The 24,423-nt window shown below is 40.5% G+C and overlaps 1 protein-coding gene across 3 annotated transcripts in view; it reads left to right on the top strand.

Moving 5' to 3' along the window:
• Positions 1-23,912, top strand: part of SNAPC1 (small nuclear RNA activating complex polypeptide 1) — a 25,287-nt gene extending 1,375 nt beyond the window's left edge. The window contains exons 2-10 of one of the 3 annotated variants that reach the window (XM_006096028.3): positions 1,930-2,089; positions 2,254-2,394; positions 3,063-3,167; positions 5,874-6,032; positions 7,897-7,965; positions 8,961-9,023; positions 10,952-11,090; positions 20,061-20,159; positions 23,227-23,911. In XM_006096028.3, the coding sequence (XP_006096090.1) occupies positions 1,930-2,089; positions 2,254-2,394; positions 3,063-3,167; positions 5,874-6,032; positions 7,897-7,965; positions 8,961-9,023; positions 10,952-11,090; positions 20,061-20,159; positions 23,227-23,279 (988 nt within the window). In that variant the 3' untranslated portion in view covers positions 23,280-23,911. Of the gene's footprint in view, positions 1-1,929; positions 2,090-2,253; positions 2,395-3,062; positions 3,168-5,873; positions 6,033-7,896; positions 7,966-8,960; positions 9,024-10,951; positions 11,091-20,060; positions 20,160-23,226 lie in introns of all 3 variants that reach the window. The other 2 variants (XM_023759923.1, XM_023759925.1) reach the window with 2 other exon arrangements.
• Positions 23,913-24,423: the final 511 nt, after the last annotated feature.

Here is a 24,423-nt window from a genome sequence, read left to right as displayed (position 1 = left end):
GCTCTCTCGCAGTCTTGGACCCCTTGAGGATGTCCAATTGCCAGCTTAGGCCCGCTTCCCATGGGGAGCAGGCCTAAGCCAGCAGTCGGACATCCCTCTCACAGCCCGGGACCCCTCGCTCCTTACTGCCCACCTGCTCGCTGCTCCTTACCACTTGGCTCACTGCTCCTTAGCGCTACCACAGAGGTGGGAGAAGCTCCCGCCACGCTGCTGCACTCGCCAGCCAAGAACCTGGCTTCTGGCTGAGTGTTGCTCCCCCTGTGGGAGCGCACTGACCACCAGGGGGCAGCTCCGTTGAGCATCTGCCTCCTGGTGGTCAGTGTGCATCATAGTGACCGGTTGTTCCGGTCGTTCTGCCATAATGGTCACTTAGGTTTTTATTATATAGATTTTTCCCTCCATTACACAAAGCTCTGTGAGGACAATGACTGGATGCATCTGGTCATTAGCATAATGCATATAATATTGAAAAGGCTAAGTAATTGAATGAATGAGTTCTTGTGATTAAAACTTTGCTGAATAAAATGTAAAAGTTATCTTTTTTCTCTCTGTTGATGTAAAATAATTACCTATGCAGTTTGTACATTGCAGGGGATAGAGGGTGGAGAGCTGCTTGTTGTACAATTAATGATAGGAGAGAGACTATTTTTTAATAGCTACTACATGTAATGCATCTATAGCTTAACGTATTTAATCCATAGAACAACTCTGAGAAACTGGTATAATGGATGTTTTATAAATGAGGAAAATGAGGTTTAAGGAGGTTAAGTAATTCTCCCTGATCACATAGCTAGTAAGTAGGTGGTAAAGCAGATATGGAAACCTATATGTTTGCCTGTTTGCAAAACCCATTATCTTTCACTGTAATCCTCTTGGGAAATGTGGTAGTTCAGGAACATTTTGCTGGGGTTACCTCATTTTTTAGCTAATGAGAAAAAACTAAAATGAGGGGAAAAATATAGACCGCTTGAGGAGTAGGGGATTTTCTTTAGAAGTTGCTTTGGTTGCCTGTCCTTAAAGTAGGTATTTTGCATTCTTTTATTGTATTTATTATTTGAAGAGCCCAGGCTTTGGGAGTAAAGTGGAGTATACTTTCCTATCCTGCTCCTGTTCCTTCTTTACTTAAGTGAGCTTTGCCCTGAAGAATTGAAAGGAGGGGGTGGGATGTATTTATGGTCTCTAACTTTTTTTATCTAGGTGTCCCAAGGACAAATGAGGTTTAGTGTGAATCCCTGAGAGTATTGGGGAAAATATCCATTATATATTAAAATACATGTAGCTTGTGTATTTTATTCTGTAACATAATCATGCTTATTTTGATACTAGAGGGTGGGGTCTGGCTGGCCTGCCCCGATGGGGGCCCATTGGGGGCTGGGCCAGCAGCAGGGAGGGGCCGTGGGAGGGCTCCAGGGCATGTCCGGCTCATCTCCCTCAGTCCCCAGCAAGCTAACCTAATGGTTGGAGCGTCTGCCCCCTGGTGATCAATGCACGTCATAGCAACTGATCAACCGGTCAACTCTCTGCCCCCTGGTGGCCAGTGCACATCATAGCGAGCGATTGAGCAGCCTTAGCATATCATTAGCATATTACGCTTTGGTTGAGTGGACAACCGGACACTTAGCATATTAGGCTTTTTTATATAGGATATAAATTCTTAACCAGGAATAAGATGCATTCCCCACCCCCTTTGCTCCCTAATTCAGCAAGTTAAATTGATGCTTTAGGAAGATGCATCATGTTTACCTAGTGTACGCCTATGCCTCAGTGGAGGAAATACAACCAAAGGTTAGGTCTTTGTGCTTGAATCAGGAAGGGATTAGATGTGGAACGCCCACCCAATTTCTAGCAGCTGCTAGAATATACCTCTTGTAATTTTTGTTCCTTACTTATTTACTTAAAGTTGTAACATATTTTCTCTTTGTTTTCTAGTGGCAAAATGAGAAATTTAGAAAAGAACACATTTACAAAAGAAGCTTTAGCTTTGGCTTGGCGATATTTTTTACCTCCATACGCCTTCCAGATCCGAGTTGGTGCTTTGTATCTGCTGTATGGATTATATAACACCCAACTGTGTCAACCAAAACAAAAGGTAATACTTGATGAGTTGTTTTCCACCAGCAGAAACACTAAACGGGTACAATATTTTTATAACAAACTTGATGTATACAGAAATGCCAGTGTTTCAAAATATAAAACATTTGTGAAAGAAGATTTACATTTAGTAACGACTTTTTTTGCTTCTCTTGTTTGCAGATTAGAGTTGCCCTGAGGGACTGGGATGAAATTTTAAAATTTCAACAAGATTTGATAAATTCGGAACATTTTGATGTAGCCTATATTTTTAGGAAGCTACGACTAGACAAAGCATTTCACTTTACAGCAATGCCCAAATTGGTATGTTACCTAAAATAAATTGTTTCTTCAAAATGAGAAATTATACTTCATTGTCCATAAAGTGCCTCAGTCTCCATAATGTGGAGAGATTATTATATAGTTTCCAGTACTTGTAGAAAGGCTTCCTAAAATAGGAGAAAATGCTTCCTGATTACTTTTTGTTGCAATCAAAATTCAGGCTCTGCTTTTAAATGCAGTGCATTTCCGAATGCCATCTGTTAGGCAGATTGTTAGGGGAGGACATTAAATTCAGTATCTGCATTTGTTCATTCTTTATTCAAACATCAGAGAGGATACGGCTGAAAGACAACCAAAGAATTTTAATGTCAGTTGGTGAAAAGTTGAAACTTCCACTAATAAAATATGATATCTCTTTGATCTTATGACAATTGAGAAACTACATTAGAAGAGCACTAGGTTTTAGTTTTGGCTCTGCCATCAGCTGGAAAATATGGAACTTCTTTGAATATCAGAATCTGTAAGTACTTGGCATGGCATCTTAAGGATTATCTCAAAAGGATTATCTCTAACAGTCTTTAAAAAATGGCTTATTTAATATGTACATAGTGCTGCTTTTGTTTCATCCATGTTTACTGATAGACAATTTTTGCTGCTGTCTTATTTCCATATTTAAAAATATACTTTAAAAGACATTCTTTATCAAATAGCTGTCATTTAGAATGAAGAAAAAAGTTCAGCGAACTCCAGTTACGGAAGAATTTAAGGAACCAAATGATCGTGTAATGAAACTTATCACTTCTGATGTATTAGAGGTAAATTTCTTTTATTCTCTTGAAATTTAAAAATAAATAGTTTTATTGTTAACTATATATTGAAGTTATACCTTTATCTACTGGATACTGAAAAATTTTTAATGACTTTAACCATAGAATGAATATTATTTTCTCTAATGTATCAGAAATATGCACCCTAAATATATCAAAGTTTATGGGATAAATCACAAAATACAGTAAGAAACAAAGATATATAAGACTGGATTTCAACTCAGGATATTTAGATTCAGATACTGAAACCACATTTGTATTTGACTTTTTAGGTAGGTGGTGAAACAAGAATTTAAAGTGAGTTTATTTTTTTTTTAACAATGTGTATTTATTTTCTAAGTTCCTTTTTACAATGCTTATTTGAAAACCCACTATTGAAAACTAGGAAGATTGAAGAGAACAGAGCTGGGATGATGCACAAAGGCCTATCTTTTAGGGTGATTGGAGAGGAGGGCCAGGCTATGGGATGCCTACTCCTAGAAGCTTCTAAGAATGGAGGAGTCTGAAGTCATCCTGACTTTATCTCACATCTTTGGCTTGTCACAGATTTGCTTTGAGAGCCTTTTCTCTCGGTACCTCTGTTAATTCTACTTGTCATGTCCTTGTCTAGCCTTTGACCCACACTCATTGATAATCCTTAAATTTAATACTTTTCTACTTGCAAATGCTTTTATGTCTCCATGTCAGCAGACCTGAATTCTGGTCGTGATTCTGCCACTCATTGGTTTTAGTTTTGTGGTTAAGGAGGCATAATAAAATGAAGAGGATAGGATATTGAATCAAACATCTGATTTTTAATTCAAACTCTGCTACTTAAATATGACCTTCAGCTAATTATTTTATTTCTAAGTCTTTTTTGTTTTTCATTTATACAATTATAATAATGGCCATTATGTGCTGAGTTTTCAACATGTACCAGGAACTATGTTAAATGTTTATGTTATCTCCCTAATCATGATAGTAACCTTGCAGAGGAGGTGGTATTTTCCTGATTTTAAAAACAAGGAAACTGAGGCTCAGAGAAGTTATGTAATTTGCAAAAAGTAAGGTGCAGCCTGGCTGGTGTGGCTCACTGGTTGAGTGTCTACCCATGAACTAAGAGGTCACCAGCTCGATTCCCAGTAAGGGCACATGCCCAGGTTGCTGGCTCCATCCCCAGTAGGGGATGTGCAGGGGACAGCTGATTGATGTTTCTCTCTCATAGATGTTTTTATTTCTCTGTTCCTCTCACTTCTCTCTCTAAAAATCAGTAAAAACATATTTAAAAGTAAATAAAGTAAGGTGTAGACACTGGATTTGAATGTCCAAGTCTATAAGGCTCCAGAGTCCAAGCACTTTATTTTATGTCTTAACACTTTAATTTTGTATAGTGATTTACTGGTACATTATACAGAACACTCTCACTTTCATAAAATCAACTACTATTTTTACAGTGGGTTAGGTGGCATTGCTTAATTTTGTACAATTGTGGAACATGATTCTCAATTGAGGGATTTGCTCAAGGTCACAGTCTAGCAAGTGACAGAACTCAGGCCAAAACCAGGTCCAGCTAATGGTCTTTCCCCTGCATGTGGTAAAATAATGGGAATACAGCACATGGTAAACTGTAAAAAGTTACGGGCTCCCCATGTCTGGACAGTGTTCCCCTTTGAAAATCTTGCATATATGAGCACTCACCACCACTAAGCAGTTTCTGATTCCTTGAACAGATGTCTCTTATTCTGTCAAAATCTAGAAATGAATTGAGTAGCCCAACTTAGGGATGACTCAGATGTCACTAGTTCCCTGCTGAACTTTGAGCCAAGTCCCAATACCAGTTTTATTTGATTTCTTAAGTGTGCTGTCTTTCTCCTTACCCCATAGATCTGCCAATTTAGCTGAAGGTTTCTGGAGGAGAAAGGTCTCATTAATGAACATTGCCTCAAATGGTGTCATAAATCCCCTCTATTTTTTTAATCCTAACTTTTATTTATTTATTTATTTTTTAATATATTTTATTGATTTTTTACAGAGAGGAAGGGAGAGGGATAGAGAGTTAGAAACATCGATGAGAGAGAAACATCGATCAGCTGCCTCCTGCACATCCCCTACCGGGGATGTACCCGCAACCCAGGTACATGCCCTTGACCGGAATCGAACCTGGGACCTTTCAGTCCGCAGGCCGACGCTCTATCCACTGAGCCAAACCGGTTTCGGCTTTAATCCTAACTTTTAATATTGAAGCAATGATGAAGTTTTGGGTACAGGCACATAGGCTTTGAGACCTGTGAAAGCCAGCACATCTCTGTGGGGATTAGGTGAATCATACAGGAACTTCCAGCTGAGCATAAAGAACTATGTGCATATCCTTGGTATGACAATATAAAATAAAAATGGGATTTTAGTTATTATCAGTAGTGATATTTAATGATATGTTATACTACAAATAATTTTTGTTATATCCAGGAATTCAGTCATTTATTAACCATTAGTCTTTCCCCATGCAGTGTATGTTACTTAATGTTTGTTGAGTTGAATTGAATGAATCCATACCTTTGGAAAGCAGCCTCTTTATTAAATACTATTTTCAGTATACTATGGCATTGTTATTCCTTATCAACACAGTCACTTTGGAAGGCCATTTTATTTTGTGTTGGTTTTGCCTGTAAATTTCTCCTATAAAACTGAATAAAAGACTCATGTTTTCACCTTTAGGAAATGCTAAATGTTCATGATCTTTATCAGAACATGAAACATGTAATTTCAGCCGATAAGTCCAATCCAAACAAAACCCTCAGCTTGGTAAAGGATGATTTCTTTGATAATATTAAGACCATAATTTTGGAGCATCAGCAGTGGCACAAAGACAGGAAGGTATGTGACTGCTTTTTGATACCTCACCTTTGCAATTGCACTGAACACAGAAGGGTGATAATGTTGAGAGGCAGCTAGCTGAGTGGCTGGCTGCATTCCTGTGGACCTAAGATTTGGAGGGCTTTATTTTTTTTTGGCCACTTATTAGCTATGTGATGTTCTTTAACCTTACAAACAGATTCTATATAGATTACATCTATAACCAAATAATAATAATTAATAACAATTATATAATGTATAATTAAGTAATATATGTAACTATATAATTATAGAGGAATGAGTCATCCTGGCGTACCACAGATTTATTGCAGTCTTTAAAATTTAGCATCTTCTGGAGGTTGCGCTCTGTGGGCCAAATCCTGCACACAGATGTGTTTTGTTTGGCACAGCATTGATCCTAACATTGTTTTAAAAATGTGAGTTAATTACTAACGTAAATATTTGTAGACTTCATGCAAAATTCCAGACACCCAGCTTCTCTTAAAAGTCAGAGCTCTGGCAGTCCTGGTCCCGCTTTGCTGCATGGCAGCAGAGAGCTAGACCTGAGTGGTGGCTGCCCCATTGTGCGCTGCCAGCCTTGGTTTATTCATTTACAAGTTTCATCAACGCATCTGCAATTTAATTTCCTGACCTAAATACTGAGGCTAGAGCTACTCATATTCCACATTAACCTTTTCAGCTGGAGAAACTTTTTTACTCTGCAAACCTAAAGGCCAGCCTTTGAAACCACTACTCCATCTTATTTTATTAAATGCTTCTAAAAAAAAAAAGTAAAAAGAAGCAATTTCTGATTACTTACTGTGAATGTGATAATGTGTTAATGTTTTCTCAAATGCTAGATAAGTTTTCAGAAAGATTTGTTGCTTCTTTGGCTTTCCATTATATAAAAGGAGCTGGCTCAAATTCATTTTAGAAAAAAAATACAAGAAAAGTGATGAGAAGATGACAGTCTTGGGGAGAAGGAAATACTTTGCTTTCACATTTATTTTAATGAGGTAGAACATTTTAGAATGTTTGAATAGTACTCCCTTTTAACAAACTATCTTAAATGATTACTAAGATATTACTAAGACCTCTGAAAATTTGAAGGAAAGGAGAATAAACCAATTTTCTTTTCCACATAAAATCCTCCTTCATTAGGATGATTAAGGCATTTTTTTTTTTTATGAATTTTAGAACTATTCTGAAACCTAACCATGATTTTAATTGTCAGGTGGTGAACCATCCTATATAATATAAGGATAATATGAAAATTGTCTCCTTGACTGGGAGTTTGACCAGGGTGTGGGGTCAGCCGGCCAACTGCCTTGGCCCTCCCCCCAGCTGGCCCCGTCCCCCGATCAGGGTGGGTCAGACTCCACCCATGCACGAATTCGTGCACCAGGCCTCTAGTCTATAATAATAAAAGTATAATATGCAAATTGACCACGCTATGACATGCACTGGCGCCAGGCCAGCCAAGGTGGGTGCTATTGGTCGGGGACCCCTGCCACCGCCCCACGATCACTCGGCAGAGGGGGGCCCAGGCCACCGGCCGGTGGGGCGATCAATTGGGGGTGGGTGGGCTCTGTGATAACCCCAGAGGGGAGGCCCAGGCTACCTGGCCAGCAGCGCTGCGGTGGGTGGGGCCTCCCTCTGTGGGGTGATAGATCGTGGGGCTCCCAGACTGCGAGAGGGCATAGGCCGGGCTGACATTAACACATCAAGTTTTGTGCACTGGGCCTCTAGTACTTCAATAATGTGAAATGATCTTTCAGCTTTTCAATAATTAAGTAAATGATTCTCATTGTTCTGAAATGACTTGCAATTAATGTTTAGATCATTTGAATTGTTAATGTGTCTATATAAATTTTTGCTCTTTCAGAATCCATCCTTAAAATTGAAAGGTAAAGATGAAGAAGAAAAGAGGGAAGGAAATTCACAAGAATCAGAGGTCAGAAAAATTCACAGTGATTGCTGATAGGGCAGTATTTGATTCGCTTTTTATTTTATGTGTGGCTATGATTCTGTATACTAAGCATCATGATTTTTGGTCAGTATTAATAAATATCTTAGAAAATTCTGAAACCTGGGTTCTGTGACAAGCTAGTCTATTTTTACTGGAAACCTTGTGTAAGACAACATCAGGTGTTGATTGGGAGTGAGGATGTTGACAGTTTTCAGCAGAGGAAGGGAAGGATGATGCTGGAGTGCCAAGGGCAGAATTAGGGTTTTGTATTAGGTCTTTTCTTGCTTCCTGTCAGCCTTTCAGCTGGTGTGGAGCTCAAGCTACTCAGTACTGCTTCCTACCTCTAGAGCAGTGGTTCTCAACCTGTGGGTCACCATCCTATGGGTCGCCAACCTATGGGTCGCGACCCCTTTGGGGGTCAAACAACCCTTTCACAGGGGTCGCCTAAGACCATCGGAAAACACATAAATAATTACATATTGTTTATGTGATTAATCACTATGCTTTAATTATGTTCAATTTGTAACAATGAAAATACATCCTGCATACCAGATATTTACATTACGATTCATAACAGCAGCAAAATTACAGTTATGAAGTAGCAACGAAAATCATTTTATGGTTGGGGGTCACCACAACATGAGGAACTGTATTAAAGGGTTGCAGCATTAGGAAGGTTGAGAACCACTGCTCTAGAGGTTTCATCCATCTTAGTGGATGAGACAAGAGCTGTCTTTGGGCATAGGCCAATGAGGTGGAATGGCTTCATCACCAAGGCTTTTGTTTATATTATCCTCCTTAAATCCTGAATGAAAACAATCAGTAGCTATGGCACCTGCTGTGAAAATGTGGTGTGTGTTTTTGTATCTTTACTTTCTTGTACCCTACCTCTGTCTAAAATCTTATTTCTGTGGGTATTCATAGTTTCACTTAATGTTTATGTTTTAACTTTTCCCCTTCCTTTGTATTTTTATTTCCAGTCGTGTGAAAGGGCAGCATCATTAGCAAAAATAAAATCAAAGGCCTTTGCAGTTGTTGTTCAGGTAAGTTATTTCTTTATTAAGGTAATTTAGAAATTGACTTGATGCTTTTTTAATTACATTTTTATTTTTCATCTGAGTAATACATGTACATAGTTTTAAAAGGCTGATAATACTGAATAGTTTGTATAACCCAACAGTTTCCTGCTCCACCACTTCCCACCCCTGTATTCCTAATCTCAAGAGGCAACTGTCTTCAACTTTTTCTGTTTTATTTATTTATTTATTTATTTATTTATTTATTTATTTATATTATTATTATTAGTTTTAAATATACCATTTAAAAAAATATTTTTATTAGTTTCAGAGAGGAAGGAAGAGGGAGAGAGAGATAGAAATATCAGTGATGAGAGAGAATCATTGGTCGGCTACCTCCTGCATGGCTCTTGCTGAGGGTCAAGCCTGCAACCCTGGCATGTGCCCTTGACTGGAAATGAACCCAGGACCCTTCAGTCCACAGGCTGGCATTCTGTCCACTGAACCAAACTGCCTGAGGCTATTTTTATTTTATTTTTTAACTTTTTCCCTTTTAATTACTTCTGGTATTTACCTGGAATTTTGATGCCATTGTTCTTTTTTTTTTAATCCTCACCTGAGGATATTTTTCCATTGATTTTTAGAAAGAGTGGAAGGGAGGGGGAGAGACAGAGGAACATGGATATGAGAGAAACACATCGATTGATTGCCTTCTGCACTCACCCTGACCAAGGCCAGGGATGAGCCTACAACTGAGGTCTGTGCCCTTGACTGGAATCGAACCCGGGACCCTTCAGCCCATTGGCCGACGCTCTATCCACTGAGTAAAACTGGCTAGGGCGATGCCGTTGTTCTTTATTGTCTTCCAGCTTTTGTTTTCTTGTTCTTGGAAGGTTTTAGGATTTTCTCTTTATCCCGGGAGATCTGAAAGTTCATGATAATGTGACTTGATGTAGGTAATTTTCCCTCATTGTCCTTGGCTCTCATGGGTGGGCATCCTTTGATCTAATAACCTTCAGTTCTGAGGAATTTTTTTGTCTTGTTTCTTTGATAGAGTTCTTTGCTGCATTTTTGCTTTTTCTTTTCTTGAACTTTTTTTTTTCTGTTTTTAATCTGTTTTCAGAGAGATTTCTTAAACTTTGTTTTCTGAACATTACATTGAATTTCTGCTGACATTTTTTCACTACTGATTTTTGTCTTTGAAGTATTCTTTATTTTTTTCTGGATGCATTATCTTATCTCTGTGGATATTAATTACGGTTTTTTGAAGTTTCCTCCTTTTCTCTTGGAGTTCCTATTTTGCTGGCTTTTTCAAATGTTTGAAGATTCTTGGATCATTTTTAAGAGTGGTCATGTGGAGATACAGCATTTTAATCTCAATATTTCTTTTTCTTGGATATAGTCATTTTTACCAGATAGCAGTCTTCCATTCCCTGTCTGGGGAAAGAAAGTGGTGAATAAACCCAGGAAGCTGACCGAGAGAATTAATCTAGAGATTTACCATTCCTATGTAGGTTTCATTTAACCTCAGCTATACCAGTTTTCCCAAGCCTATAGCTTCCCTGGTTTAGACTCTCTAGAGAGCAAACCTATTTCCCACAGAATGAGGTCAGTTGTTTAGTTTTGAGGCTGAGAAATGGTACTTCTGGGATGCCAGAGGGATGTCTGACTGTCTAAGCTGGCAGGTGGACATCCCCCAAAAGCTCCCAGACTGGGCGCAGGCCAGGCTGAGGGACCCCCACTCCCGAGTGCACCAATTTTGTGCACCAGGCCTCTAGATGTAAAAATAAAGGAGTATTTACATGTGACAAGTATCAAGCAAGCCAGTGTAATGGTAAACTACTTATGACAAATATCGTTGTAAATCTTTCCTCGTCTTTGATTGTGTATTTTGTCTTTATCAGCTGTATTCATTTTGCAACTCATTATAGTTAATTGGATTTCTTACTCTTAAGGCTTCCAAGTCAAGAAGGCATCGCCAAGTCAGACTTGACTCTTCTGACTCTGATTCTGCCTCTGGTCAAGCAACCAGGGAAAAAAGAAACAAACAAACATTGAAATCCGCTGGAAGGAAGAAGTCTTCCAGAAAAAGAGGTAACTTTTTGAAGTGTTTTTGAGACTCTACAAGGGAGAATGGGTTTTATTTACAATCTCCCCTCACTGATTTTTTGTTATTAAAAAGGATTAAATACTTGCTTGACTGAGAACCTTGTGAGATTTAACATTAAAAATAAATGAATTATCTTAGATTCTTAGAATCTTATTGCTGAAAGAGACCCTAGGAGAGTCATAAAATCCATTATTTCATAGATAATGAAATTTTGGTCCATATCTATACTAAAAAAAGGGTAATATGCTAATTAGACCAGGTCGACCGGATATCTTCCAGACATCCAACTTCCTTCCAGAAAGTTAGGGGGTGTCCAGGCCAGCAGGGGTGCAGTTAGGGGGCTGCCAGGCCGGCAGAGGGGCAGTTAGGGGGCAACCAGGCCAGCAGGGGGGCAGTTAGGGGGTGATCAGGTCGACAAGCAGAGGCAATTAGGGGCGATCAGGCAGGCAGGTAGAGTGGTTAGGGGCAATCAGGCAGGCAAGTGGTTAGAAGCCAGCAGTTAGGTCCCTGTGGGATGGGGCCTAAATCGGCAGTCGGACATCCCCTGAGGGGTCCTGGATTGGAGAGGGTGCAGCCCGGGCTGAGGGACCCCCCCCCCCCCCCCACACACACACACACCTCCATGCACGAATTTCGTGCACTGGGCCTTTAGTAGATTAATAATATAACTTGCTTAAAGTGATATAGCTAGACAGTTATAGAATCAGTCTAGAACTTTCCAGATTATACTTTATTAGTAGTTCTTGTGTGTGAAACCAATGTGTAAAATAAGGTCTAATAAGCAATAACATTCTGTAAACCATATTTCCCTCTGGCTGCACTAATTAAGCTGTACCTGTTTTTCTTTTGAAATAGTGTATCTATAAAATTACCTTTGGTATTTGGTTCTTAAAGAAATTACTATGTATTTTAATAGCTTAATTTTTAAAAATTATACAGATAACATATGTATTCATCATACATAAAGTTGGAGTTTGATTAGCAGGCTCAGGGGAAAAAAGGAGCACTAGAAACATTAAATATTTAGTGACTTATATAAAACACATTCCTACCTACTACTGGGAGTAGCATGGTAGGTAGGTGGGAACAAACTAAAAATAGGAACACTAAGTAAAAGGCTGTATTGGAATAATGAGTATCTGACCAGGTGGTTGTAGGAATTAGATGAGTAGATTAACAGATATGACAGCCAATGTATATCTATAGGTAACCAGATATAGAGGGTGATGGATAGGGATTAGACAAGGATGCTTAATGCTTAAACAGCTGAGGGAATATTGGTGCCTTTAACAGAAATAAGAATCGCAGGATGAAGTTTTTATTTTGGGGGTCGGGTGGATGGATAGATACCAATCTGCCTTTTCAAGCTCAATTCCTACAATAGCTCTCTAGCACATAAATAGGTGCTTAGTATATTGATTGGATTTACTAGGTTTTACTTAAGCTTTGGCTGTACTTGCGCACCATTCTTAGAATTTAACATGAACATTTCTGGGAGGACATTAGTAAGAGTAATGATGATAAGATGATGAAGAAGATCTTATGTAACTTTATTTTTTTAATTTTTTTAATATATATATATATTTATATATATATTTGTATTTTATTGATTTTTTACAGAGAGGAAGGGAGAAGGATAGAGAGTTAGAAACATCGATGAGAGAGAAACATCAATCAGCTGCCTCCTACACACTCCCTACTGGGGATGTGCCCACAACCAAGGTACATGCCCTTGACCGGAATCGAACCTGGGACCCTTAAGTCTGCAGGCTGACGCTCTATCCACTGAGCCAAACCGGTTAGGGCAATGTAACCTTACTATTTGCCCAACTTTTTTCACATGTCTAAGTCACCTGGCTACTAAACAGAGCTGAAACTTGAATGAATGGCAGTTTGCCTGGATCCAAGCCTGAATCTTTAATGGCTATCCTTGCTGTCTCTCAGGTCATTGGAATGTGGATCTGGAGCTCAAATTAGACATGCACTTAAGTAGGTTGTATTCGAGCTGCATGTCTAGTAATCATTAGTTTTGAGATTGAGCAATACTCTATTACTTTTAATTACATCCCACACGGTTTGCTCTGAGCATAGTAAAACTATCTGACATTGTTTGGGGAATTAGCTTTCTGGGTAATTGAGATTAATGATTTACGTGTCAAAATTTACTTTTTAAAAGTTTAATTATTCTGGTTGATATCTTTCTAAAACATATTTTTCACTGTATGTTTCTTGTTTTCTGTAATGTGCATTTATCATTTTTATAATTAGAAAAATACTAAAATTATTTTTTTGTGTTCTCCTATTTTCTAAAATGTATCCTGAACATAATTTAATTTTCTCTATGACTCAGGGTTAGCATCATGAGCATATTATTTTACTGAGTTTTATAATACAATGATCCTGTCAAGTGGGGCATTTTATCTTTAAACTCATGGCTTCATGCTGCAGTTCTGGGTCAGCTCTGTGTCCTATTCTTTAAATATAGTTTTTCTGTCATACTCGTTGCGGTGGGTGTCTTCCCTCTGTTCTCAGTGTGTAGGCTTGTAGCAATTTTTTTTTGTTCTTTTGCTACTTCTTAATTGTAATGGTTTAAGAAACTGTCCATTCTTCTTAGTTTTCTGTAAAATAAATGTAATTAGGTTCTGGATAAAGAACTTTAGTGAGGAACATACCTGTGACTGAAGTTTGTGTACTTCATTTTATTTTATGTTTTGGTTAATCTTCACCAGAGGATATTTTTCCTGTTGCTTTTCAGAGAGAGTGGAAGGGAGGGAGGGAGAGAGTGAGGAGAAAAGAGAGATAGAGAGAGAAACATGGATGTGAGATGTTTCTTCTGCTCCTGCCCCAACCGGGTATGGGGATTGAATCTGCAGGAATATGCCCTTGACTGGAAATCAAACTTGCGGCCCTTTGGTGCAAGGGCCGGCACTCTAACCATTGAGAAACACTTGTCAGGGCTCACGTGCTTTATTTAATATCAGAGGCTCGGTGCATGAATTTGTGCACAGGTGGGGTCCCTCGGCCTGGCCAGCGATTGGGGCTGATGGTGGGGGGGTGGCTAGTGGGGGGGAAGGACCACGGGAAGTTGGCCAGCTGGCTGGGGGGTGGGAGGGGGTGGGACCGCGGGAGGTTGGCCTGCTGGGGGTGGGGGGACCATGGGAGGTTGGCTGTGGGAATGCACTGACCACCAGGGGGGCAGCTCCTGTGTTGAGCATCTGCCCCCTGGTGGTCAGTGCACATCATAGCAACGGGTCATTTGGTTGTTTAGGCTTTTATCTATATAGACTAGAGGCCTGATGCACGAAATTCATGCAAGAGTAGGCCTTCCTTCTCCCAGCCCCCAGCGCCAGCTTCCCTCTGGCACCTGGAACCTGGGCTTCTCTCCGGCCGCCAGCAGGCCCCTGGGACCTGGGCTTCCCTCCTGCCACCGGCGAGAACTGGGCCTCGGGCTTCCCTCTGGCCGCTGGCAGGCACCTGGACCCCAGCTTCCCTCTGGCCACCAGCAGGCCCCCGGGACCTGGGCTTCCTATACAGTCCTGGCTTTGTCCGGGAGGTCATTTGGAAGGACGTCCAGTCTAATTAGCATATTACACTTCTATTTTTATGGATGTGGGCTTTGAGATAAATATCTTGAAGTTTTATGTGCTCACTTCTTGGTTCCTGACTGCATTATGGGAAGGTGTCTGTGTGTGTGTTTGTGTGTGTGTGTGTGTGAAGCATAGTGGTTTTTTTTTAATGAACTTTTAGAGAATATTGCTTTTTTTAACATTTATTTTATTTATCTTTTTTTTAAATTAAATCTTTATTGTTCAGATTATTACAGTTGTTCCTCTTTTTCCCCCCCATAACTCTCTTCCACCCAGTTCCCACCCCACCCTCTGCCCTTACCCCTCCCACTGTCCTCATCCATAGGTGTACGATTTTTGTCCAGTCTCTTCCTGCACCCCCACACCCCTTTCCCCCAAGAATTGTCAGTCCACTCCCTTTCCATGCCCCTGGTTCTATTATATTCACCAGTTTACTCTGTTCATCAGATTTTTTATTCACTTCATTTTTAGATTCACTTGTTGATACATATGTATTTGCTGTTCTTAATTTTTGTCTTTACCTTTTTCTTCTTCCTCTTCTTAAAGAATACCTTTCAGCATTTCATATAATGCTGGTTTGGTGGTGATGAACTCCTTTACCTTTTTCTTATTTGTGAAGCTCTTTATCTGACCTTCAATTCTGAATGATAGCTTTGCTGGGTAAAGTAATCTTGGTTGTAGTTTCTTGCTATTCATCACTTTGAATATTTCTTGCCACTCCCTTCTGGCCTGCATAGTTTCTGTTGAGAAATCAGCTGACAGTTGTATCAGTACTCCCTTGTAGGTAACTGACTGTTTTTCTCTTGCTGCTTTTAAGATTCTCTCTTTGTCTTTTGCCCTTGGCATTTTAATTTTGATGTGTCTTGGTGTGGTCCTCTTTGGATTCCTTTTGTTTGGGGTTCTCTGCACTTCCTGGACTTGTAAGTCTATTTCTTTCACCAGGTAGGGGAAGTTTTCTGTCATTATTTCTTCAAATAGGTTTTCAATATCTTGCTCTCTCTCTTCTTCTGGCACCCCTATAATTCGGATGTTGGTAAGCTTGAAGTTGTCCCAGAGGCTCCTTACACTATCTTCATATTTTTGGATTCTTTTTTCTTTTTGTTTTTCCGGTTGGGTATTTTTTGCTTCTTCGTATTTTAAATCTTTGACTTGATTCTTGGGATCCTCTTGTCTGCTGTTGGATCTCTGTATATTATTCTTTATTTCAGTCAGTGTATGCTTAATTTCTAGTTGGTCTTTTTTCATATCCTCCAGGGTCTCACTAAATTTATTGGCGGTTTCTAGAAAATTCTTGAAAAACCTTATAACCGTGGTTTTGAACTCTATATCCAGTAGTTTGCTTTCCTCCATTTCTGTCATTTGTGACCTGTTTCTTTGTCTCCGCATTTTTTATGCTTCCCTGTGTTGGTAGAGTGGCTTTGTGTGCTAGGTGTCCTATAGGGCCCAGTGGCTAAGCCTCCCCAGTTACCTGAGGTGGACACTCTTGGTGCACCCCTTTGTGGGCTTTATGCACAGTCTTGTTGTAGTTAAGCCTTGATTGTTGTAGGTATCACTGGGAGGAATTGACCTCCAGGCCAATTGGCTGTGAGAATCAGCTGTGTCTACAGTGGGAGAACTTCTGTGCTGAAGACACCCTTCTGGGGCAAGACTTGCTTCAGTGTGGCTTTGGTGCTCACTGAGTCTACCCCCTGAGTGTGTCCCTTATGGATCTGAGGAGTTGTAATCTGGATGGTCCCACTCTGACCACTGGGTACACTGGCTCTTGGATCTAAGGAGGTGCTAATTTGGCCTCTTCCTGAGGCTACCCAGCAGGAGCTACGAAGAGATCTGCAGATTCCCCTTCCTTGTTTGGGGTTTGGAGGTGCCCAGATGAGGCCCAGCTGTGAAGCAATGCAAGCTGCTGTGGGGCCTTGGGCCTTCTCTTGGAAGTTCTGGGTCTGTCTGGCCCAGCTGCAGTTTGTTAGGTAACTTTGAGATTGCAAAGGGCCAGGGCGAGAATATTGCTTTTTATTTTTTAAACATTCATTTAGTGTAGAAGTACTAGATTTCTAAATTGCAGTCAGTTATCATGTGACTAGACAAAGGTTTGTTTTTCAGTTTTGAACTCAGAAATTCTTCCCTTGACATTGTTGGATAGATTCTGTTAGGTTGTAAATGTGGATTAAAAAAATCATTAATAGCCGAAACCGGTTTGGCTCAGTGGATAGAGCGTCGGCCTGTGGACTGAAAGGTCCCGGGTTCGATTCCAGTCAAGGGCATGTGCCTGGGTTGCGGGCACATCCCCAGTAGGAGATGTGCAGGAGGCAGCTGATCGATGTTTCTCTCTCATCGATGTTTCTAACTCTCTATCTCTCTCCCTTCCTCTCTGTAAAAAATCAATTAAAAAAGAAAAAAAAATCATTAATAATTGATATGGATGGACATGACTAAACGATTGTGAAGAACAATATTAATAATTCTAGGTAGAGCATACTAATTATAAGTTTGTGAACAATTGAAAAATTTATAGGTTCTAGGTGTAAAAAATGTGATTAGAAATGGAAACAGATTTTCTAAAAGATTATCATCTTAAAAATCATGTAAAAATTATAGTAGTTAATATGTAGGACTTGCAAGTAAGGGTAAAATTCTATTTTAATGACTCAGTAGAAATTGATATTAAGTTTTAATTGTGTTCAAAATGGAAACTTATTGCTACAGTTTACTCAACTCCATCTTAGAGCAGTCTCTTCATTCCATAAAATCTGTACCCCATTAAGATCTCAGTATATGTTGTTCAGAGCAGAATGCTTAAACTCATTTTCATTTAATGTCTTGCCTTCTGTGCTAACAGGTACTTATTAACATAGTAGAGGCCTGGTGCATGAAATTCGTGCACTCGGGGTGTGGGGTCCCTCAGCCCGGAGTTGTGAGAGGACACAGGCTAGGCTGAGGGACCCCACTGGTGCACAATCCGGGTTGGGGAGGGACACGGGAGGTTGGCCGGCCGGGGAGGGACCATGGGAGGGCTCCAGGGTATGTATGTCTGACCCATCTCGCTTAGCCCCAATCAGCTGGACCCGAGCAGCAAGCTAACCTACTGGTCAGAGCGTCTGCCCCCTGGTGGTCAGTGCACGTCATAGCAACTGGTTGATCAGTTGACTGTCTGCCCCCTGGTGGTCAGTGCATGTCATAATGAGTGGTTGAGTGGTATTAGCATATCATTAGCATACTTGGGGCCCAGTGCACGAATTCATGCACCTTGAAAGGAACTGTGGGCGGCGAGGTTGTGGTGGGCACAAGGGCGGGTCTTGGCCCATCCTCCGCGCCCCTGCCCGGCCCCTCCCACTGTGGCCCCGGATCCCCTGTCTGCTGGCAGCCCCGCTTCCGCTGCCGCTGCTAACCATGTGCTGATGGCGCTGGCCCCGCTTACACCCGTTGATGGTGTGGAGCAATTGGGGCCATCGCTGGCAGCAGGTGTGAGAGGCGGCTGCCGGTCCCAATCAGCCCTCAGGAGTAGGGGGAGGTGGAGAAGCCCTCAGGGGCAATTGGGGCTGGCAGCCGCCATTCGCGCCTGCTGATGGTGCCGAGCAATTGGGATTGGCGCTGGGCACTGGCAGCAGGTGCAAGCGGTAGCTCCAGTGCTGGCAGCGGGTGCAAGCGTCGGCTCTGGTGCCGGCAGCGGGTGCGAGTGGGGCCGGCACCGGCAGCAGATGCAAGCACCCAGCAGGACCGTGGCACATGGGAGCAAAGAATTTTCAGTAACCACCAGAGGCTTGCCCAATGACAGTGACTAGAGCCCCACCTTGGTCTGGCACCCCCACTCATCTGCTCTACCTGGTTTAGGCCAGATCAGGCCGGCAGGGGATCGGGCCTAAACCGGCAGTCGGACATCTCTCTCACAATCCGGGACTGCTGGCTCCTAACTGCTCAGCTGCCTGCCTGCCTGATCTCCCCCTAACCACTCCCCTGCCGGCCCAATTGACACCTAACTGCTCCCCTGCCAGCATGATGGCTCACAACTGCCCTCCCCTGCCAACCTGATGGCCCCCAACTGCCCTCCCCTGCTGGCCTGATTGCCCCCAACTGCCCTCCCTTGCCTTAACCTGCCTCCTCTGTGCAAGGTGGCGGGACCGGTCTCTTCTGTGTCACGCGGAGCCACGGGACCCCCAGGCCTCACCGCGCAGAGTGGCCGCTGGGCCCCAACTCTGCTGTGTGTGCAGCCATCTTGTGACGGCCATCTTGTGACGATGTGAGGGCGTGACGACCATCTAGGCTATTGTTAGTATAGATACTTGTATGAAATATTTTATTATAAAATAGTTGAATCATATGTAATCATTTAACAAATACTTATTGAAGCTCTACTATATGCCAGGCACTTTTCTAAGTGCTGGAGTACATCAACTTAAACCAAAACCTATCCTCGTGAGGCTTACATCCTAGTGGGAGAGGCAGACTGTAAAGAAACAAATAAATATACAGTATGTCAGGCAGTAGATGTGTTATGGAGAAGAATGAGGAAGCATCTATACTAATAAAAGGGTAATATGCTAATTAGACCAAACGTCTTCCGGACGTCATTCCGAATGTCCTTTCTGATGAAGCTGGGGCCCAGGCGAAGCCAGCCGGGGTCCCGGGTGCCTGTGGGCGGCGGGAGGAGGGAAGCCCAGGTCCCGGGTGCCAGAGGGAAGCCGGTGCCGGCAGCCGGGGGAAAGAAGGCCTACTCTTGCACGAATTTTTGTGCATCGGGCCTCTAGTAAGGAATAGTGACTCTTGGGAGGGGGTTGCTCTTGGGACATGGGTGTTATGTGCTAAATGAGACCTGATCTGACAATGGTATCTGATAAATTTGAATAGGATATTTCTTCAGACAACAGAAGGTTGATGTAGAAAACCTCCAATGTTTTGGAAAATGCAAAGTCAATGGCAAATTATAAGTAGAGAAATATGTCTTGTAGAGCATATGTGGTGATAAAAGGAAGTGTGTCTTCATTCAAAAACAAGGCTATTAACTTTAAAATTACATTTGTCATTAATTAATACAGTCAAAGTAACACATGTGGTTATCCCGATAGCAGCAGATAACATACTGCGCTGTGTGTGACAAGGATTAAATAAGATATCTGTATTTGGCTAATTTTGTTTCTTCCCCTTTCCTCCATTTTCTTTAATGGAAGAATTAGAGACTATTTCAAAGCATAAATACAAATGTATTAATACTTAAAGATATATATTTTAACATGCATATTTCTGTTTACCATTACAGTTTTAGCTTTTAGTTTAAACATCTATTTTTTATAATAGTGACATTATTTGTATAAATATTTTTTTTCTTAAAGAATAACATTCTTTTTGATATAAAACCACTTTTTTGTTTATTTCCAGATGACAAGCAGAATGTACATAAGGAAGATAGATGTTTGAGTCTGAGTATGCCTGTTATTACAGAGGAGGATGAGGAGAACGGAAGTCAGAGTGAAACAGGTACAGATGAGGTTTTGTCAAACTGGGAAAGAAAGCTATGCTCAGAGCATTAAGGTTTAGAACCCTTAAAGATCATGATGGTTGGTTCTGTGTTCTTGTTTTTATCTTTGGCATATTGGAGAATTTTTGTATTAATCATACTGTTAATGTAGATACTTAAGAGTAGTAATTGGTAATCCATCAATGATAATGAATGTAATATGTATTAGGATAATGCCTAATGACTTTCTTTTTTTAAGTTTCTTTAAAAATTTTTGTTTTGAATTGATCTCAGAGAGGAATGGAGAGGGAAAGAGATAGAAACATCAATGATGAGAGAGAATCATTGATGAGCCTCCTGCATGCCCCATACTTGGGATTGAGCCTGCACCTGGCATATGCCCTGACTGGGAATTGAACTGTGACCTCCTGTTCATAGGTGACACTCAGCCACTGAGCCACACCAGCTGGCCAATGACTTGACTTTTTCATTTGGGCTATGTATTATCAGCAAGCATTTATTGGGTGCCTCTTGTTTTTCAAGTACTAGCTAAATTCTCATAGTATATAAAGATATATACTATAATAATTTAAGAACCATATTATTTTAATCACTGTGATTGTAGATCTGAGTGGATCTGAGTACAGTGACTGGCCCATAGTGGACCTAAATATTTGTTGAATGATTTATAGCAGTCTGTGTCCCCAAGGACCTTAAAGTTTAGTGTGGGAGGAAAATAAGCCAGTGCATGATGGTAAAGAGAAGCAGGGTGCTATAGAAGCCTATGGAAGACAGAATAGACAATTAAAAGGGATTATTTGTTCCCTCAGAAATCTGAGCATTTCTGTGGTTTGCTATGTCAGCATAAAACAGTCCTTTACAATCTTGCGGTGAATTTTAGATCTTAGCTTCTCTCCAGTCTTGCTTGCAGGCTTTTACTGTGTGTAAACTATTAATCACACACATACCTTAGGCCAGCTGACAAGTCCTGTTTGAAAATCTATCAGCTTGTTTTTATTAAAAATTTGGTTTTCATTAATCATCTACACTAATTAAAGGGAAACATGGAAATTAACCATCGCTCCGCCACTCCGCTACACCCACCAGCCAGTCAGAGTGACTATGCAAATTAACCCAACAAAGATGGCAGTTAATTTGCATACGCAGGCTCAGAGCGAAGACTAAAGACGAATGAAGATGGCAGTGGCCACAGAGCTGGAGCGAGCAGGAGGCTTGGTTTGCTCCTGGCGACAGAGGAAGCCAAGCTTCCCACCAGCCCTGTACTCCACTCAAGGAGTGGCTGGGGGCAGGCCTCCAGCCTGCCCTAGGCTCTGCTCAAGGAGGGTCTGGGGTCCTGGGCTCCACTCAAGGAGTGGCTGGGGGCCTGGGTCACTGGGGGCAACCCAGGCTTCCAGTCTGCCCTGGGCTCCGCTGAAGGAGCTAGAAAATAAAATAAAAGGAGGGGCTGGGAGCAGCCGCAGCAGAGAAGCCAAGCCTCGCTGCTGGGGCCGGACCAAAACCGGTCCTGGGTCCTGGGTGCCGGAGGAAAACCGGTGTCAACAGCCAGGGGAAGGAAGGCCTATTGCGTGAATCTTCATGCAGAGGGCCACTAGTTATTACATATGCACATAATTTATTTTACAATTCAAATAATTTTATAGTACTCATAAGAAATCAGTCTTCTAACTCTGACTCCCATTTATTAATCCCCAGAAACAACACTTTTAACCCAATTACTAATTACCTTTGTGTCTCTAAATAACATGTTTATATTGCCATTTCTTCATATTTCAATTCTGTGGATTATCTATTGGCTTCCCACTGAGGAAGGCGAGGATTTAATTCTCTCATATTCTTCGCCTCTCACCCCAAAAACATGAACGCTTCCCAGCCCCACCCGCCCAATATAATTATTATTTTAGTTGTATTGGTATTCAACATTTACAAAACATTATTGGCAGGAGGGCCGTGGAATAGACTATGATTTTTTCTTAATCTATGCATTTATTATTTTCCCTAGAGAGTTAATAACTTTTTTGCCTGATTTTTTTTTCATGTGCTTATCATTGATTTACCCCCAGACCACTCTTCAATTGTATAAATCTCCTCTTGATATACTCAAAACACATTAGGCATTTTATCAGTTTTATCTTTTTTTTAAAGATTTTTAAATTGGTTTTTAGAGAGAGGGAGAGAGAGAAACATTGATGTGACAGCAAAACCTCCATCAACTGCCTCCTGCACACCCCCTACCGGGGATCGAGCCCACAACCAGGGTATGTGCCCTGGCCAGGAATCAAGCCATCAACCTTTCCGTTCACGGGACAAATGCCCAATCAACTGAGCCACACAGGCCAGGGCAATTTCATCTTTTTAACGAAGTCTCTTCCACACCTGTGACTTGCTCTACTCCGGACAGTTTGTTCATGGGGCCTGCTGCACTCTGTCCTGACTGCTGCTCTCTTCTAGCAGTCTCTTTCCTTTCTCTTACTTTTTCCTTTGTCCTTTCTTATTCCTTTTCCTGTTACTCCCCTTGTATTTTGCACTGATGGGGAATATTTCTTTTCATTTTTTATGTTTTTTTATCTTCTGTTGTTTTGTTTTTAATTACCAGTAACTGTTAGGTTTACAGCTATTTCTAGATGGACACCTATTTTCGTGTTGGATCTGGTGTCTGCTGTGGTAGCCACAAAGATGTATGGTACTAGTGTCCTGGGTTACATTTTCAGGTTTAAGTGAAGTGAAACTGAAATCCTTGGCTCTTCATCTCTCTTAGCACTGGCCTGGATACCTTTCAGATGGGCACACTGGATCCATGCTGATTATAGGGAGGGCATACCCATATGAAACATCTTCAGAGTAGCTTATTGTTAAGTAGGATTTAGGATGACTAGAGTCTGCATTAGTAAGTTTTCAACTACAATATCATTTTGAGGAAAAAAATCATGTATATGTCAGGTTTAAGATTTCTTGGAGTTTTGCTGTGATGGCATTCTTATTTAATACCAATTAAACATCTGTATAGTTTCAATGTATGTTATTATTATTTTTTTAGACCTGACAGACTTCTTAATTTTATATTTTTAGAGGTCACGTCACTCAAGAGGAAAAGAAAACCCAGAACAAAGAGGCTGGTGTAGTTCAATTTTGAGCTTTCTGACAGGAGAGTTACATTCTGTGTATGGAACAGGAAGACTGCCACTATTAAAGACGATCCTTCTGGGAAACTGTAGGTGATACCTTTGACATGGCAATACTTTAATGTAGTTCCAGAACCAAAAGACACATACTGAGAGTAAGAACTTACTCAAATTTATTTTCAAAATGTTCTTTTATGAAATCTGTGTAAGGAGAGAAAATTTTGATTTATAATATAATAGTGTAATCCTGTTATTTGCAGATTTTTAATATTTCCTATAGCTTTTGTGTTATTACACTATGTTAGTACAGTTTTGGTAATATTATATTTAAAATCTTTTTTTTCTTGAATTATTAATGTTAATTGCATGTAAATGGCTAATTGTTTTGTATCTACACTCTGGTAATGGATTTATTTTGTATATTGTATGGTTAAGCGCACTAAAGTTTTTGCCTTATTTGCTTTAGTTTTTAATATATGAAACTTATGTGGTCAGTAACTTATGTGATTGATATCTTAGGAAGTTCAGTTTCTGCTGTGATCAATTAAATATTTTTTGGTGCTTGTTTTAAAGCTCCCTGTGGCCTAACATTTATGTATGTTTATATATGTATAGATATACGTATGTGTTTATATATCTGTTTATATATGTATAGATATATGTATGTGTGTGTGTGTCTCTCTCTCTCTATATATATGTATATATATATACATATATACATATATACATATATATATACACACACATATTATAACATGATTAGTAAATACATTAAGTACATTTAAATATTGATTATTTCTGATGAAACCTTTAAGAGTGGTAATGTAAATTTCAGAATTTGTCTGTGGTACAGAGTAGTTGGTACTCAGAAAAAAATTCTATAGCTTCCTGAATGTGCCTCCCTGTTAATTTCTCATCTGAGACATTTAAATGGAGATTGCTTGAGCCATGTTAAGTTGCTGCCAGTGGCAGATCACTTCCACATCATGTGTGCGCAGCCTGTCTTACAGTTGATTGTATTCATGCATTTTTTCAGCATTGTATATTCAGGAATTCTACAAGTGTGTAGTGAGTGACAGTGTGTGATATCTGTAATCTTGTAAAATCAAAATGCTAACACTAGCCCAAGTAAGGCTTTGATTTA

Source organism: Myotis lucifugus, unplaced genomic scaffold (assembly GCF_000147115.1).
Source record: "Myotis lucifugus unplaced genomic scaffold, Myoluc2.0 scaffold_166, whole genome shotgun sequence".
NCBI lineage: Eukaryota > Metazoa > Chordata > Mammalia > Chiroptera > Vespertilionidae > Myotis > Myotis lucifugus.
Note: the sequence above shows the minus strand (reverse complement) of the source record. Positions and strands in the feature narration are given on the sequence as shown.